At 36.4% G+C, this 18,689-nt stretch overlaps 1 protein-coding gene across 1 annotated transcript; it reads right to left on the bottom strand.

Moving 5' to 3' along the window:
* Positions 1-6,127: 6,127 nt before the first annotated feature.
* LOC128708458 (uncharacterized) lies at positions 6,128-8,186 on the bottom strand. The gene is made up of 4 exons (XM_053803437.1): positions 7,626-8,186; positions 7,363-7,561; positions 7,199-7,299; positions 6,128-6,487 (listed from the first exon to the last, which is right to left on the bottom strand). Exons 1-4 carry the CDS (start codon positions 8,184-8,186, stop codon positions 6,128-6,130), a joined length of 1,221 nt encoding a protein of 406 aa, XP_053659412.1.
* Positions 8,187-18,689: the final 10,503 nt, after the last annotated feature.

The following is an 18,689-nucleotide window of genomic DNA, read 5'->3' on the forward strand; positions in this document are numbered from 1 at the left end:
ATCTCTAACAATATGTTGGAACTCTACATCGTCCCGCAAGAATGGAGAGAAGTGAAAGTTGTCACTATTTTGAAGCCTGGCAAACCACCATCAAGACACGATTCATATCGTCCGATATCTCTGTTGTCGTGTCTGAGGAAACTCCTAGAAGGAATGATTCTTTTCCGACTAGAAGAATGGTTGGAATCCAACAACCTTCTCTCAAGTACTCAGTTTGGTTTCCGTAAAGCTAAGGGTACCAATGACTGTTTAGCGCTTCTGGTAACAGAAATTGAACTTGCTCGTGCTTGCAAACAAAACATGGGGTCTATTTTTCTAGATATACAGGGGGCGTTTGACTCAGTTTCTCCGCACAAACTGAGCCAAAAACTGCAAACCGCCGGGCTGGGACCTAAAATGAATAATTTCTTATTCAATCTTTTGTCGGAAAAAGCTATGAATGTTAACAATGGTCACGTTTACTTGAAACGAACCAACTACCATGGACTTGCACAAGGGTCCTGTCTTAGCCCTCTGCTATATAATTATTATGTGAGTGAAATAGATTCTTGCCTAGCACAAAACTGCAGTATTAGACAATTGGCAGACGACAGCGTCATTTCAGTCGCTAGCAGGGACGCCGTCGAAATGCAACAGGCTTTACAAACCACTCTGGATAACCTTGCCTAATGGTCCGATAACCTTGGTATCAGGTTCTCTCCAACGAAAACAGAAATGTTAGTCTTTTCTCCTTTTAGCGACACCGAATAAAACAGGAAGAAAGGACTACATGAACCTAACATTGATGTCTTTTTATATGGGGAAAAGTTATCAATCACCGACAATTTTCGATACCTTGGTGTTTGGTTCAATTCCAGGCTAAACTGGAGCATGCATATCACCCAGCTAATTAAAAATTGTACAAAAAGAATCGACTTTCTAAGGACAGTCAGAGGTTTACGTGGGGCGCACACTCATCAGATGTCCTGCGGTTGTATAAGACTACGGTATTATCCGTATTGGAAAATGGAAGCATATGCTTCCATTGGGCATCCAATACGCAGTTCCTTAAGTTGGAGAGATTACAGTATCGTAGTCTTAGAATCGCAATAGGGAGCATGAAATCTACTCACAACATGTCCCTAGAAGTGATGGCCGGAGTGATGCCGCTAAGATTACGTTTTGCAATGCTGTCGCTTCGCCTTCTAGTTCGTTCTTCAGTATCACTTGATCATAGAAAATTTTAAAGCGCTCATAGAGACAGGTTCTAAGAGCAAAATCATTAAAATTTACAATTATTTTGTTGCTCTACAAGTGCTCCCCTTCCTGAGTGCTACAGTTCCATTGTTAGTACAGACTCCTCGTTGCGTGAGGAGATCAAGATCATTCCTCATGATCTTCGTCCGAGAGTCGTACCGGGCATTTTTATGAACAAGTACGGCCATATTGACAAAATGAACCAGTATTACACTGATGGATTATCCTTTGAGGAGGGCATTGGCTTCGGTGTGTATAGTGAGACCACCGAAGCCTTCTTCAAGTTGAGGCAGCCTTGTTCCGTGTTCACGGCGCAATTTTGTACGCACTATTGTTAACAGCAGCGAGTCCCCCGGATCAGTACTTCATATTTACAGATAGCCTTAGTGATATTGAATTACTGAAAACTCCAAGGGCTGTTAAGAGCCAAGACTATTTTGTAGTAAAAATTGTTGAGCTGCTCGGCTCTATGTTCAACAAGGCGTTTAGAATATCGCTAATCTGGGTCCCTTCTAACTGTGGAATTCCCGGCAATGAGAAGGCAGATTCACTGGCCAAAACAGGCATCAGAGAAGGCGTTTTTTACGACCGATCCATCCTTTTCCATGAGTTCTTACGCACTCCACAGCAACTTTTCCTGTCTCATTGGCAGAGCGTGTGGGAGGCGGATGAACTCGGGCGATTCTTTTTCTCGGTCTCTCTGCAAGTGTCCCTGCGGCCTTGGCTCGGTGGGCTCCCTGTGGATCGTGTGTTCATTCAAATGATGTCCCGACTCATGTCGAATCATTTCTCATTGGATGCACATCTACAGCGTATCAATCTGGCAGAGACAAAAGTGTGTGGCTGTGGGGTCGGATTCCATGAAATGGACCATCTTTTATGGTACTGCGTGGAATTCGAAACCGCCAGACCCTCCTTGATAGGAGCAGTCGAATCCATCGGTAGAATCCCGGATACACCAATACGAGATGTTTTGGCTGGCAGGGATATAAAATACATGAGGCTGATCTTTCGCTTCGCCAGTGACAACGGTCTTATCCTATGAATCCCATCCTTATTTTCCCGAGTATCCTTTCGCTCCCCATCCTTAGTTATTCGTTGTCCTTGTGAATGAATGTTTTTTGCAGTGCCATTTTTAAACCGTTGAGGAAACAGTCGCCTTTGAGGACAGCACCAAAGCCGCAAAAGGGAGGCAGACTAGACAGGGTGTTTTGTATTGTACAGTCTGTATCCATTTCTTTGTTTTGTTTCAGTCACGTCATGGCCCGTCGAAAAATGTCCGGTCCTGTTGGAAAATGTCGAACACAGGAGGTTGTTCCCGTAAAGACCGACGCCATAGCACATGACCCACACCACAAGCAATAGCTCCAATAGCAATAGGTCAATATAGCTCCACAACCACAACAATAACTACAATAACATCACCGGACCTAGACCATCACATAAAACAATAGGACAGACAAAACGAACAACAACAATAGTACAAAACCCAAAACGACACAAAACCAACATCCACTATACACCAACAACCAATCCAACCGAGTATGCCCGGGATAAGGCAAATCGCAAGGAGGAAATGCCTTGTAAAGTTTGAAATATTTGTAAAAACTCAACACTATGTTGATAATACGGCAAATGCCGTCATTATGGAATAAATAAATAAAAAATAAATAAATAGGAAGGAACTTCCAATAAAGAAGCCCGTTTCGCAATACAAAACCATTTTCTTGGTACCATTACCAGTACGGTGATGCTGCAATCAAGTGTGTGAAGCCTTGTAATTTCTCCACAACACGAGGTTTAACATATTTGAAGAAAAAAACTAAAAAGCTCACGGAAGTTGGCGGATCTTCCAAGAGCTGTTCATTAATGATACAATGTCCTTTTTAGTGGACACAGCAGTTGATGAATCCGTCATTCCACTTCATTTGGCTGGTGAAGTTTGCAAACCTATAAACTTAGTATTGCAAGCAGCCAACGGTAGTACCGTAGTGACGTATGGCACGAAACTGGTTCAAGTAAGTTTAGGTTTCAAAAGAGTTTTTACCCACATTGTGATAATAGTCTTATAATAGGAGCTGACTTTTACTGGAATACTGGAATACTAGTGGATATTAACGCGCGTAGGTTAATCGATTCGACCAAAATTTCGCCGTGGGAGCTGTACTAGAACAACATTTTCAAGTAAGTTGCCAACCATTGGCATTCATCTCTAAAGTAATCTCTCCGAACGAACAATAGTTTTCTACATTCGATAGAGAATTATTAGCAATCGTGCATCAAGCTTCAACACGTCAGACATTCTTTTAAAGGTAGGTCTTTTAACCCCGGAAGCCCCGTGAAAACGTTAAAAGATTTTGTTCATTGAAAATAATACGGAATATTGGGTTTAAAATGGTTGCTCTTTATTAGGTGAATTCGAGTGTGTTATAGTAGCTAAATGCTGTCATAATTTATCTACTCATCAACGTTGGTTCTCCATTGTGATTTTACCAGAATTAACCAATCGTCCTTAGATTCCGTTGAGATTTACGTTTAGTTTTGTTTGTTTATTGGCTTATGCTTTCAGTGCAGTTACTTTTGGTTGATTTTAGTTTCAAGAATCATGGGATGTCTTTTTTGGAATATGGGAAAAATAATTCTCATTATCATAGCGGACTACATTACATTAAATTGTGTCTCATACGTAGCGTGTTGAAAAAGGAACAATTTAACTTAGTGGGATAGGTTAAAAGCTGTTACACATTAGTCATAATTTTAAATGAATGCCATACAATATAGCAGTTTTTACGTTTAAGGTTTGTTACTGAGGTGAAGGTTTTTGAAAAAGCTTATTGGTACAGTGTAACATATTACAGTATTACTTATGTTGTATGCGTTTACTTTAACGTTTTCCTGAATATTGTAAGAGTTTTTGAAGGCACGCCGAATTGATAAAAGTTTCTTGTTAAAACAATTCGAGTGTGTGTGCAAAAATGATACAACAGCTCCTATGTCATTGTTTAATTAGGTAGTAATAGTTTCCCTTTTTATACAGGCAGAGTTGATGAAACAAAAATTGACTTTGTTCAAATAGGTTATTTGTAACTGTTGCTTTGTCTCACTCATGCATTGGGATTTTATTTATAATAATATATCTACAAAGTAACACAGAGGACTATCACAAACATAAAATATTGTACAATATTAAAATAATTTGAATACATTATTTTCCCTGGTTTGTAAATGGTGTTAACAAAAAGCCGCAGATTTGATTATTAGTGGGATTATCATGTATCTTTAATATGGTATTGTCTGGTGTCAGGCCAATGTTTGTTATTGTAAATAAGCTACTTAAGATAGTGATTTTAATAACGATTTATTTGAAGCAATCCTCTCTATGAAATGCTTTATGTGGAATAAAGACGATGAATATTGTGAGTGGTTTAAAAGTGTTAACTTTCACTAACTCGTTGAGTTGATATAATGATTATATCGTGAGATTTTTTTATTGCAATGATAATTTAGATCGCTTTATCATATATTCAATTCATCGGCTGTCAGTACCATTGCATGGCTGTCGCAAAATATGATAACAGTGGCAAACTACTGCAAAATGACAAACGACTGTTGTTGTGCCGTAGTATATTAATATCACACATTAATTCGCAGTTTTGCGGCAGCCCGGAGATTGGTAGCGTCTCCGGTCTTCACATGACAGGAACGGCCCAAAATTCCATCCGGACTAATCCTCGTAGCAAGGACTGACTATACGGCTACTTGTTAAAAGAAGTCCAGTAAGTCAGAAATGGCAGGCATGACCTAGTAGGTCATTACGGCAAGAAGAAGAAGAACTTAACAGTTTTACAGATAAATGTGTTCTTCAAACGCTTGTGTCAATGTAACCATAATAAATATTTCATAGTTATTGCGAATTAAAAACAATCTTTACTAAATAGTTTCTTTTTTTTAGTTGTAGGGAACCGTCGTCAATGGTAACATGCAATGATTGGGGCTTTGTTGGTTTGTGTTTGTTCTTTTTCTAACAAATGTTGTACATCCATCGAATCTACACGTGTGTTGCGAATGGTTCATATTGCATTTCTCTTTCATTTATTGATATTAAGTTCACGCTTCAGAAAACTAGTGCTATCAGAGAATTCATTAATGCTGATCGCATTAGTTGCAACGTAGGATTAGTTTCAAATTTAGTTGCGTTGAGTTTAAAGCCTAACTGAAAATGATTTTTCAAAAACGGAAATTAAAATTTTGTAATAATGAAGAACTTTCTAATAGCACGCACATGCCATACATGTCTATGGGACTGATTACGTTGTTTATTTTTATGAAATTGTCCTATACTAATACGCTAAGCGTTAGGTTATTTGATTAAGACTCATGGGATCAAATCTCTCTAATCAAACAATGACCGATTATCTGACTATTTGATCGAGTAGTACGTATAGTAAGCCTAGTAAGCAAATATAAGGCAGATAAGAACGAGTAGCTCGATACTATACCAAATAAAAGGACGCAATCCATCCTGTTAGGATTGAATGTAACGTTCAAAGCAATATAAATACGAGTGTCGCTATATCTATACCGAAGAGGGACTGTACTCTTCTTGATCTGTTTATTCTCTTATCAACATATCAGCTGACGGCCAGCCATCTGCAAGAATTTAATTCAAAATTGTAATTAAAAGTTATATCACCTATTCAATTAGTCAGATTTGTTAATCTGAATTTCGTTAATACGGTCCTTTAATAGGGAAGGTAGAAGACTGAAAATGTATCTACTTTTATCTACAAACAGCCTTTATGTATATTGACGCGAAGAATTTTCAACTAGTGTTGGCTATCGTCACTAGCCCAAGTACAGAGGAAGAAATTTGAAACGATGCAATACTGCACTAGTCGATTTTGCTAGTCTTTATAATTATATTGTTTTCTTGTAGTATTGAGGTTGATTTTGCTGGTGACGATGAACGCGAAGATGGACGAGATGATGATATTAAATGTGATGGTAGAGACGTAGAGGATCCTACAGTAGCCGCCACAACAATTGGTGATGAGTCCGTGGCCTTTCCATTCTTGAACGTCGGATAATTTACAATTGAAGATGGTAACGGGCTAAATAAAAAAGTAACCAACTTGCATAGCAAAGTGCACAGAATTGCCTCATGAAAAACGGCACATATACGGTAGTTGGAACCTTCAAAGGGATCTTTCAGTGCTGGACATAGCATGTGGTTTAGGTTAACTTGCACTGGCTGAAATAAAAAAAAATAGATTAGTATTTCGAAATATGACGATAAATATTACATATTGACTATCAAATGTTTTAAGAAAGTAACGTTTCATAATAAGGTTAAATCAGGTAAATAAGTTATGTAACTTATTATTTATAGCTTCAAACGGCTTATGCAAATGACGGCTTATTTTGTGATGGTTCGAGCACAGAACGGAATTGAAGTTAGTTCACACGTTCTACGTCGTATCGCCCAAATACGGGCACGATTCTCTATAGATATCCTCTTGCACAATTTTAACACGATGTTGAATGAGTTAAAATAATGTAAGGCACATTTATTGACATCAGGTAACAGGCAACATGTTACGGTTCATCGATTTCGTAAAACGCGATTAATCTTTTATTCTACCTAATCCTAATCAGCGTGCGCATTGCTTCCTTGCACGTAATTCATAGAACAACGTATGCCATAACCATCGACCAAGAGATTCACAAACATTATACAATATTAGTTGCAATATGCAAAATCCTCAATATACAATATGCAACATTCTTTAGTATTGGTTGAAAAACTTAAAACTGTTAAAGAATGAAACATTTAATTTAAACCATTGGATATCGTGTTTTCTATCGTTTGACTTTCTAATCGGATTGAAATATGAGAATTGTTAAACGCGTAGTACTTCAAAAAATTGGACAAAGATTTAAACTGATACAAATAATTACTTACAGTTGCTACCACTTGAAGAACTCCAAAGTGATAGATTATTAAAGTAGCATAGCCTATAATATTCCAAGTGAAATCATTCAACGCTTCCATGTTATACACCCCTACAATTTAATACAACAAGATATTATAAAAATGCAAATAGCAAAACCGCCATAATCGTTTACCTCCACTTCTTAATAAAAATACAGGAATAATGCACATAAGTGCGTGTTGAATCCAGTAAATAGATGATTCTATGGGTAACTGTCGGCTATCGGTTTCCGGGAACATGAACGCTAACAGTGGCCCGTTTAAAAAGTTCATCTGTAGTCGAAAGAGCACCGTACTGCTCTTAGTCGGTTTATTGCAAGCTAAAAGATATATCTAGAGAGGAGTGTCAGAAGGTTGTTGAGATAAGTATAAGACGTTATTCTCCAAAAATACTTACCTGTATGATGGTAGTTATATGACACGGATTTAAAATGTAAATCACTGTTCTGGTAGCGAATTTAAAGCCTAGTTCAACTCCCAATGTAAGCGTCATAGTAACAAGTAGAAATTGTTTTCCCCAGCTAGGTATAAGGATGTCTCCAGGGATTACCATACCGCGTCCTGATACCGTTTGAACACATCGCTGACAATGAATATCCTCTACCATTCCGCTGGCAATTGAAGCAGAGGAGAACGATCGCTCCCGATGGTGTGGCATCAGTAAATCTCGTGGTTCTGAATCAATTAAATTGCGCTGGTAGTGTAAATGGTGAAGATTGTGATTGCTGCTACTAAGTGATCTATTCACACTGAGAGCAGTAGTTGTCGTTCGATCAAGCTGTCGGTACGTGATTGGTTTTAACCTGCTTATGGAACACTTGATTGCGATCAGACAGAACGGTATTACGACGATTGTTTCCATCAGCTTTCGACTAGGTGATAGGTAATCTGCACATTCCAGGCCAGTATTACGCGGCACTGACCCGTTAACACCATCGTATGCCCAACTGAACTGCATTATGTATAGCTGAAAATAAATGAACTTGCTTTACATCTGCAGCTCCAGTATATGACAAAGATTCATTACTTACCGTAAAACGAATCTGTTCGTTGTGTTATATTCTATACCAATTGACTATGCCACTGAGTCATGCTGATGGTACTGTACATCTGAAAAGAAAAATATATGTGCAGCTATATTCGGTTACTACATACGAGAGTGATGTCATCAGTTAGCAATATTAAATTAAATGTTTCTTGTAATGTGCATCGGTAGGCAAATTAAATTAGCATCGATTTAGTTTAGCTCATTGAGAGATTCACGAGTCAGCAATCGATAAACAAATATTGTGTCACAACTCAAGTACAATTCAGGTTGCGCTTTTGAAGATATTGAAACAAAGCATGTAATATAAAAAGGAAACATTTTCGTTGTGGCTTGAGAATAGAATATGATTGCCTCGTGCAATGTATTATAAGATTAGATCAGAATCGTTCAGATAGGATTTATGATTTTTTATTTAACAGCTCTTACTGCAATGTTTTAAGCACGTTCAAACTCTGTTCATGTATAAAATTGATTCATGAATTGTTTAAAAATAGTTTTGAATGCTTTCAAATTTGGTGTATATGGTTTTTTACTATAGAATAGTGATTTTGTTGTATGATTAATTTTGTCATTTTCAATAATTTGTAATAAATTTCATAGGTTTGATTACTATATTTGTTATGAAGTACTTAATAAAAAGTGAAGTATATTAGAACTTTATATGTAAATAGTTCAATTATTGAACGTTGTTTATGCCGCTTTTAATTTGTACTTAAGCTCTGATGTTATTGATATAGTGGACACATATGTTTAGTTATTTTGTTCAATCTGGTGTAATTAAATGTTAATACCAGTTATCAGGTCTGATTCCATTAAATTAACTGAAAAATATAAAATAACAAACTACGCTTTTTATAAGTATCAACTAGATGCTCCTTTGTAAATGAAAAAATGAAAACGTAGAACCCACACCTTACGCATTGACATTTCCCTCTCTTTCAGGCATTATTTAAAAAAATAATAGAATTAATTGGAGAACTTAATATTGTTATTCAGGATGTTTCCTTTACATTCAAAAGTCCCATAACAGTACAATAAATTTATTAATGAAGGCACTGCAGAGCAAAAACTTACACGACAGCACATGGCACTTGACTTTTCACGACTATCTGTTCCTATCTATGGATTGTAGCTCAATAAGAGTCTGCCAGCTGTTATTGTGTTATCACCACGATGAAATACGCTATTGACGTGAATAACGACGCCTATCAAGAATAACTGAAAGTTTATGTTTAGTTCAGGGTTTGCTTGCAATTTTAATCTATCAATTTATTATACAGTCCGTAACATGCTAATAGTCACACCTAGGTTTTAGGGAATAACAGAAAAAAGTTCTAAACAACTAACAAAACAAGGTAGGTAAAATGATGTTCTGTAAAGTTGTTGAGAATAAAAAAGACTGCTCTTTTTATGGGGATATAGTTTTACGCACACTTTTACACATTTTTTCACATCGTTAAAAACGCCACATGTAATATAACATGCTATAAGACACTAGAAAAAATCGTTGATTTGTGGTGCGTATTTACATTTTTCAATTTATAATTTACATTTATCATCCAAAATATTTAAAGGCTTAAAGGTGTTAACTTGAAACCTATTATACCATTTTTGATACCCGCGGCAACGATGCATCCCATCTCTTCATCTGGTACTAAAATAACCGATACGAACTATAGAAAAAAAGTATTAAACTAAACAAATAATATAGTGTATAAAGCATTTTTATGTTAACGGTGTTACCCGTTCTTGTTTAGTATTAGCTGAAATAGCATCTAAGCATCAGTAGAGGTCTCCGGTATAATGGAAAGCTGGTTTAAGTTACTTGTTTAAGTTTTTTTTCTTCATCTAAACAGTTTTAATTTGCATTCTGTAATTAAGTAACTATTATTAAATGGTATTGTGAAGCCATTTTAAACATTTTAGAAAACATGTTATAGATGCATTTTATATCTACACGACAATTCCGTCCTTATCTACAAGCATCGCCCCGTAACTCCGTCTTTGAAATGTCATTTAAATAAATACATTTTTTGTATAATTACAGGCGTACTGCACTGACAATGGCGTGACACCATTATATGATTAGGTGCATGGTCCATTTATAACATTTGTACTGATAATTTCGATCAGCAACGCCGTTAAACAAGTTATTCGTTGTAAGAAAACTCATCTTCAAGAAACTCAATAAGTTAGCTTAAAAACTCTGAAATTATGAATTCCAAAAAATCTAACGTAGGTGATATTTCACGTGATATTTAACGAAGGTGACGAGTTTTGCGTAACAACGTCTTTGCCAATCGATGCATAAATGGTCTGATTTTCGTATAACAATTTTCTTCTGATTTTAAAATAACAAATAACCAAATATATTGATTGTTTTGTTTGGTGTAATGATGTATGAATTTACCAAAGCTAAAACATCAATCCGCTTAAGAGGAACATTGTCCAACCAGGATAGCAGAATGCGTGTGTTGTTAAATTAATCGAATCAACCTGTTTTTGTATTTACCCACTTTTGGCCGGTATTCGTCCGATTTTAGGATAGTGCATTAATATTTAACCGTTAAAAAAATCGATAAATCAATCTACTTTTGATCCATTTTCACGTCCAGCCATCCGTAATGAAACAATTACGTACTATTACTTTAATGTTTATAAAACGATTAAGCCATTCCCAGGTTACAAAGGGTGCAGAAACTGAAATTATGCATTATATATCATGAGAAGGAGACCACCTTTTTGAGAATGATCACGTGTTAAGCTATGTTTGATATAAGTTTTAGCTCATAATTGTGCATATGATTTGAAATTGAAGAAACTGCTCTATCGCTAGCTACATAAAAGAGTCGTGTAAAGAACAATCTTTCGGTATTTTAAAGACATGAGCCACAGGCATAAGATAGAATCAAGATTAATAAATAATAGTAATAATACACAATTAAACCAAACATTATTACTCCTTGCGATTCAATTCACCGACTGATAGGTAATATAGATGGATTGACATTTGCAATATCCAAATTAATCTTGGTAAAAATTGCATTGTTGGTTTATTATTTTTTAGTAGAATTAAATGTAATAAATTCTTTCCCAACTCGGCATGCGAAATTATGAAAAAGAAAATGCCAATGACATTTAATGGTTATCTATTTTTATATGCATTTCGCTATGTTATTTGTCAGATGCAATACAGGAAGTACCCGTGGGCCGCGAAGTATAACGTTTCAATGCGAGGGGAAGCATTATCACCGAACCGAAAGGTAACAAGTATGTACAGTGGTTGTTTTAATATGGTTTCAGTGTTTCATAACTATTGTTATAAAATTCTATGTATGTTTCCTGTTTTCTGTTAAAGGTTGTGTGTGCTGTACGTCACAGTATGAACTTTACAGCAAAATAATATTAATTTCTTTTCGATTCAAAAGTGCGTAAATATGTGATTGCTACATACCAGTCTCATTCAGTTGATATTCATTATCCTTCACATAGTTTTTCCTTCTTTATCCGATTAAACATGTCACCAAGTGTCAGTGAGCCATACATATATATATATATATATATATATATATATATATATATATATATATATATATATATAGGACAGTACAGAGATGTTAGAAGCACTTTGTACAAAGCATTAAATAATCAATTTACACAAACGATATATATCACACTACACGGGATTGACGTATGCATAGTAATTGGTCTTAATACTGACCAAAACCCAAATCACATAACCCAAATTACAGCGATCCTTCACAGAATACGCTAATAAATATGCTTTTTATTTTGCAGCTGCAATTCACCAACACATGACATTCATTGCATTAATGATTGCACCATCAATCTGCTGATAGGAAATAATGCGGCCAGCGTTATATTTGTACCTTTGATCACAATCAAATTATCATCATCGTAACATGTGACATTTTTCGTTGGATCGATTTACGACACACAATGCTGTTGTATGATTGCATAAAACAGGCTTAAGGTTGTTAAAAAAAGAAAACAATATTACTGTAGCCACGATGAACATTGAAAATCAAATTAATCAAAAAACACACTAGGTCTGGCTCCTGGCCTCAACCAAGTACCTGGATTGCTTCTGTTTGTTGTTGAGCCCCGGGAGAAATATTATTCGAGTTCTAGACACTGAATTGATTTGAAGAAGCCAAATTGGAATGGGAATATGTTGACCTGGTGCAGTCGTATTCGTTCACTTGAGTAAATGAGTTTCCGTCTGTTTTAGGCCCTGCAACGAAGCAACTTAATAAAACTGAAACAAGGAACACTGTACTTGCTACAGGGTAAATATGAACATTCATGTGAACTAACTACGATGTGTTCACTTATCACTCTTTTTCCTATGTTAGCTTAAGTGAAAAACTAAATTCTTCGAGGCCACTTACTATATATCTAGTTGGAACTTTCTCACAGGGATGTTGGTGAGAAACAAAATCGATAGGAGAGCAAAACATCGGAGAGCAAAAGGAGAGTTGATACGTTTCGGTAGAACGGAGCAAGAGAATTTACTAAGGCTCACCATCGAAATGACATCCGAACCCGGCAGCATATTCAAACTGCAGGTGTTGTGAGAAATATGAGAGAATATTGCTGGTAGATGATAGCTATGCGGTCGCTTCAACAGAGCATAAAACTGGTCCAGAGAAACCATTGCACCACTACGGATCTATAGGTAGGACACATATCATTAGGAGAAAGTTATAGAAAATATTTAACGGTTATTTATTCGTAGAATAAAGTTTTTCTACATTTTTCAGCAGCTAAATAATTGGCTTTCCTGTTAACCGTTACAACACACATGCAGCTAATTAACAACTTTTACACTTCATTGGAATTCCAAACAAAAGAAGCTGATTCAATGCAACACATATTCGACTTTTCTGTTCAATGTCCAAATGCAACCGTTGGCTAACCGGTGTAGTATACATATTACTTGTTCACTTGGTTAAAAAATACATTTGTAATTCTTCTGCTTTGTGAATCATAACTACCCATTGTGAGAGAAACATGTTAAAATGAGCTACAGTTTATGCAGAGAATAGAGAATTTACAGGCTGCCAAGTCTTGATTTGAAGATTCTTCCTGCTCCCAAGAAATCTTCTTCTGCGATTTGTTTACGTCTTGCTTGGATAGTCGCTAAACCATTGCATACTGGTCGACTCAGCGGACATTAAAAAAATCGCATGAATGTTGAAAAAAAAAATTAAAAGTGTATCCTTAACGTACACTAAATAAAATCACGATGATTACTTAGTATGACTCTGTTGTTGAGTTATAAAAAATAGTTTACTGTTAAAGCGTATCGAATGCTTAAAACATACATTATAATATATTATTCGTAATTTAATATTGAAAAATGGAATAGATTGCTCAGATATCCCACTGGAGGATGAACATTTGATCTTATTATTCAGACTTTATTAATCTAGCTGTTACCCATGCTATTACCCTCCATTTCGGGTTTGATGATTAGTTATGTCTATTTTGCAAATTATATTCGGAAAATTTTTGATTGCGTAAACATGCGATGACGTAGAGTTTATTAGACTGAAAACAAGTGCAATGAGTAATTTATTCTCACATGAATTGTTATACTTAAAAAGTCAAAATTGATGGGGCTCATGGGTTAAAGTCATGGGTTTAGTGCAGCAGGCATAGAATGTTTTTACTTCCTAATGTACGGCTCTGCCGTATGGCTTTTGGCTACAGGGTACATTACAGGGTTTTCGGGGATTATATTGACAAGTTCAGCGAGATGTTGTTTTGTTCGGGCATATAACTGACTTGTTTGGCAAGTTATTGAATTGTACAGAAGATGGCGTTGACATGTTCGGCAAAAGTACTCCGAAGAAAGTGACGCCAAGCAAAGTGGATATGATGCGCGTCTTGTCGCAAATACATAACCTAGAGAGCCTTGTTCAATCGTACACCAGTGAACAATATTCGCAACGTAAACACCGATTGAATTTGCTCGAGAGTTATTGGCAGACGTGTGCTAAGTTGCAAACGACGCTTGAAGATGCCGAAGAAGATGAAGAAGAACTTGCTCGCCTGTTCAAATATAGAAACGAAACGTACGTTCGATATTGCTGCATAAAGGGCACCTCACATAATCCAAACAAGATCTGAACAGCACAATGATCGAAGACAAAGTAAACTCCAACATAACTCCTGTCGCTGCTTCACCTCACCTTAAGTTGCCGAAAATTAGTCTACCTACGTTTGACGGGAAGATTACCGCATTGCTCAGTTTTAAGGATCGTTTTGACTGCAATGGTAGCTTCCAACAGACCAACAACCAACACTCAACAGACATTCCGGATGTCATGAAGCTGGAATATCTCCTAGCATCGTTGAAGGTTGACATTGCTAAACGTTTTGAGCATGTCGACATTGTTGAAGAAAATTAATCCTGGAATCCACCTGGAAGGCGTTGGTAGAGATATACAACAACATTCAACCCCTGAAGCGTGAGTACTTTAAGTCTATTTACTCCGTAGTACCAATGAAGGACAATTTCTTAGAGGAATTACACGTTGAGTGTTTGCGAAATAGAATCAAAATTCTAGCCGCACCGTTCCAAGTTTCATCATCTTCTATTAAACCAAGTACTTCGAAGGTGGCCAGCACAAAGCAAACAAAAAGCCTGTCGAGTGCTAGCGATGCAGTTGAACAGTGAACAGTTGAACAGAACTAGTTCTCCAACAGTTGAATTACCAATAGTACAAGCAGCAGCGGCTCTAACGGTAAGCAGACAAAGTGGCCGTGTGGGGTCCTGAGCTTTAAGGGACTCCGAGTTCATACTACAAAAAATATATAAAGGTTTAAAAATCTTTATTTTCTTTTTTTAAATTTTTTTTATCATCTCTTTTACACCTGCACCGAGTCTAGGCCGGAGTTTGTATTTTTTTTTTGTTAGATGGCCATATCGACTTATTTTATCGCGTAGCCAGATAGTTAGACCTTGCTACGGGGGATTGGTCCGGATGGGATTTTGATCTGGTCCGTTCGTGTGAAGACCGGCGCCGCTACCATCATGCCACCGGGCCTAGGAGTTTGGTTTTCTTTGTAACGAAATTTTACAAACTACATCGGAGGGATTGTAACATATTTATCTGAAATTGTTTGCCGATAACACAGTAAACAGCAATACGGCCTGGCCGTCCTTATTGAATAAAAAAAACACAGTAAACCGTTCTACCGACGTAATCGAGTCGTGCCCCTAACAATCTGTACCTTGACTATTTCAGTCAGGAGAACGATAGTCGTATGGACGTATTGTTTTGTGACTGCCGAAAACAATCGACTTGCTCCGCTCACTCCTTATATTGCCTTACCCCGCGAGCTTACCATATTCTACAGTTGTCTACCAAAGTAGTTAAATTTATTAACAAGCGTTGTGCGATAATTATTACTTCTAGGTATCGGCTAACGCTGCAAATCGGAACAACAAAATGCTAAACATCCTGCTTAAATCGTTCACTCGAAACGCTTAAAACCGAATATATTCGTTTTCTCTTTCCGTCTACCTTACCAGATAGTTTCTCACTTACTCATTCATTTTTATTTTCTTGCTCGTACAAACAATTAATATCACGAATACGGTACTTTTCTCGACTAGATGAGTTCAATTGTGTCCAAGTTCTTGCGAACAGGAGAATTAAAAGTTATTCTGATTATGTTTAGAGAAAAATTGGATTACCAGAAAGAAAACTCGAATGCTGTGAAAGAGAGCTTCGACAATTTTTAGAAATCAAGCGAGTGTTGAAACCGACGCATCGTTACATGTCAGTGATAATGTGTCTATGCGTATTCTGAACTTCAGTTGTGCAAACGTGCTTAGTTTTGTTTAATCTCATTGTTAATATTTCACAACTAGTGGGATCTTCCGTTTTGGATATATAAATATAAAATATAAATTTCTTAACAAGTGCAAAGTTTGAAGGTATACACGAAATTATTTTATCGCATTGTATCCAGTAACCACTGTAATCGATATGTGTTTGTTTGTTTGGAGGGGGGCGGGATATATATACATGTGTATTGCATGTTAGGAAATGTGTTTAAATTTATTGAACAAATAATTACAAAAAGTGAAAGTATAAAACAATGGTTTCTTCCGTTTGAAGATTGTTCCGTTTCGACTATCAGTACGCGTATGCCTTGTGACGCTGCGCGTCGCTTCATATATCCTTTTCTCTATTTCTCTTTCTCGCTCCTTTCCATATTTCACACTTACACTTTTACTCTTCAACGCGGCCGCTCAGATTTTTCTCGTCAATTGTGAGGAAGAAAACGTGACTGGCAACAGTAGCAGCAACGACAATAACAAAACTCAAATGGAAGAAATTGAACCACTGGAACGAACTTATATTGCCTTATGACCCACAAGTTTTGAGGATAAGTTCATTGAGTAGGTCATTCGAAACGAGCTCAAAAATGTAGAAGATATCTGTGAATTAAAATCATCCTACAGAGATAACAATGAAGTCTACTACAGAAGACTTTCAATCGCATATTTTTATCGTGAAAAATCGAATAGCAGATCATATAGTTTTTAGAAAGTATTTCTAGAAACATTTTAAATTGTCGTGGACAGTCTTACGACTATGTTTCAAACACGATTGAAAGATATTTTGGATTACAAGCGAATATAAAACAACACAGTTCAAGCGCTGATTTTGTACCTTGTGCGAATCATTCATTGAACTTCGTTGAAAATTTTGCTTTTAACAATTGCAGCGGCGCTCTGCATTATTTCATCATTTTACAAAAAAAAAACTTGTTTTCGTCCTCTACGTATTTACGTAGAGAAATTTAAATCAAATGCAAACATAAATCCAATCTATATAAAAGGATGGTATTTAAAAAGATGGTCTGGAAGAGTAGATGTTGTATTCAAAGTAGGATTTATCTACATTAATTAAGCTAAGAAGTTTATTTAATGACAATAATTTGGAGCAGCATATTACAAAGAATGAATGCAACTAATAAGCCACTGCAAACGGTAGAGTGTGAGGTTATTATGAAACATGTTCACTGCAAAAGAAATTTTTGAAGGCAACAAATTTTATTCAATTTTGATAACATATTTGCTAAAATATCTCAAAGAGAATACGAAGGAATTATTGAACCATTTAGGATATTTATTGACTGGAAATTATCCAAAGTGTTGCAAAAAATTAAAAGAAGTTTATGCAAACGGCATTGATGTGCATAATGTGGAAATTGATTTTGATCAATTTTTATTATTTATTAAGGAAAATAATGTTTTGATTGAATAAAAATAAATGGAAACGGAAAAAGTAGCGAACTGCCGTCTGACAATAATGCAAATTTATTGAATTTGTGTTGCGTTAGCGAAGGAATATCTTGCACATTTCCGAACGTGGAGATTGTGGAACGAACACGTGGACTGTCCCCATTTCAAATTCTTCAGCAGAACGATCGTGGTGAGCCGGCTAGCATCAGTACATGCGTTAAGAGCCAATGCGTCAGCAGCATCCAAAAACTCTCGATTTTCGAGATTTTCGATCGGATTTCCGAGCGTTTTTCGATAAACCAAAAATGATCGGAAAACCGATCGGAATTCATGAATTCCGATATACACTCAATTTTCGAGATTTTCGTATTCCTTTTTTTCATGAAATCCGATCGAAAATTTCGAAAAACAAGTGTTTGGGACATGTGCAAGGAAGACACATTCATTAAACCCACCTATACATACAAGACCGATGTGCGCTACGTTTACAAATGTGCAGGAATGAGGGAGGAGAAGGGCACAGTGAGAGAGAATTCTCTCAAAAGGGTCGACCCATCGATGAGCGTTACCATTCCGTGCAGGTGCAAGCAGGAGAGAAATAGCGGTTAGAGCGAGCACTTCTGAGTTCTGTATGGCGCTAGGTCTAATTGTTTCCCTTGGGTCGTGGGCTCCCGAACCAAATTGAGTTTGACATCCCTGCTCTAAATGTTTGAAATACGAAGTTTTGAGCTTTGAATTGTTGTCATGAGAAGGGAATGAAGAGCTTGCAATAGAATTGGTTCTTATCTTCACTATTTTATATCACGCTGCTGTATGCGCTCCAGATATCATTTCATTGATTTGAAATGTTTGGGCTACTGGCTGAAATTCAAAGGTTTCATTCATTGATAATTGATTTTAGTACATAAAAGAATTTGATATAAAACACAATGGTTTTAACAACAATGAATTACGGATCTAGCGCTCAATACGTGTAGGCATATATCATCTTGTTTTTTAACCATTTTGAACAGATCTAGTTGTATATATGAGGAACCTGTGATACAATCATAATTCATAGGTAAAAAAAGACATGAATATTGAAAAGTACCTCAATGTTAAAAGTCCATTCATGGGATATCTTT

Source organism: Anopheles marshallii, chromosome 2 (assembly GCF_943734725.1).
Source record: "Anopheles marshallii chromosome 2, idAnoMarsDA_429_01, whole genome shotgun sequence".
In the NCBI taxonomy this organism is placed as follows: domain Eukaryota; kingdom Metazoa; phylum Arthropoda; class Insecta; order Diptera; family Culicidae; genus Anopheles; species Anopheles marshallii.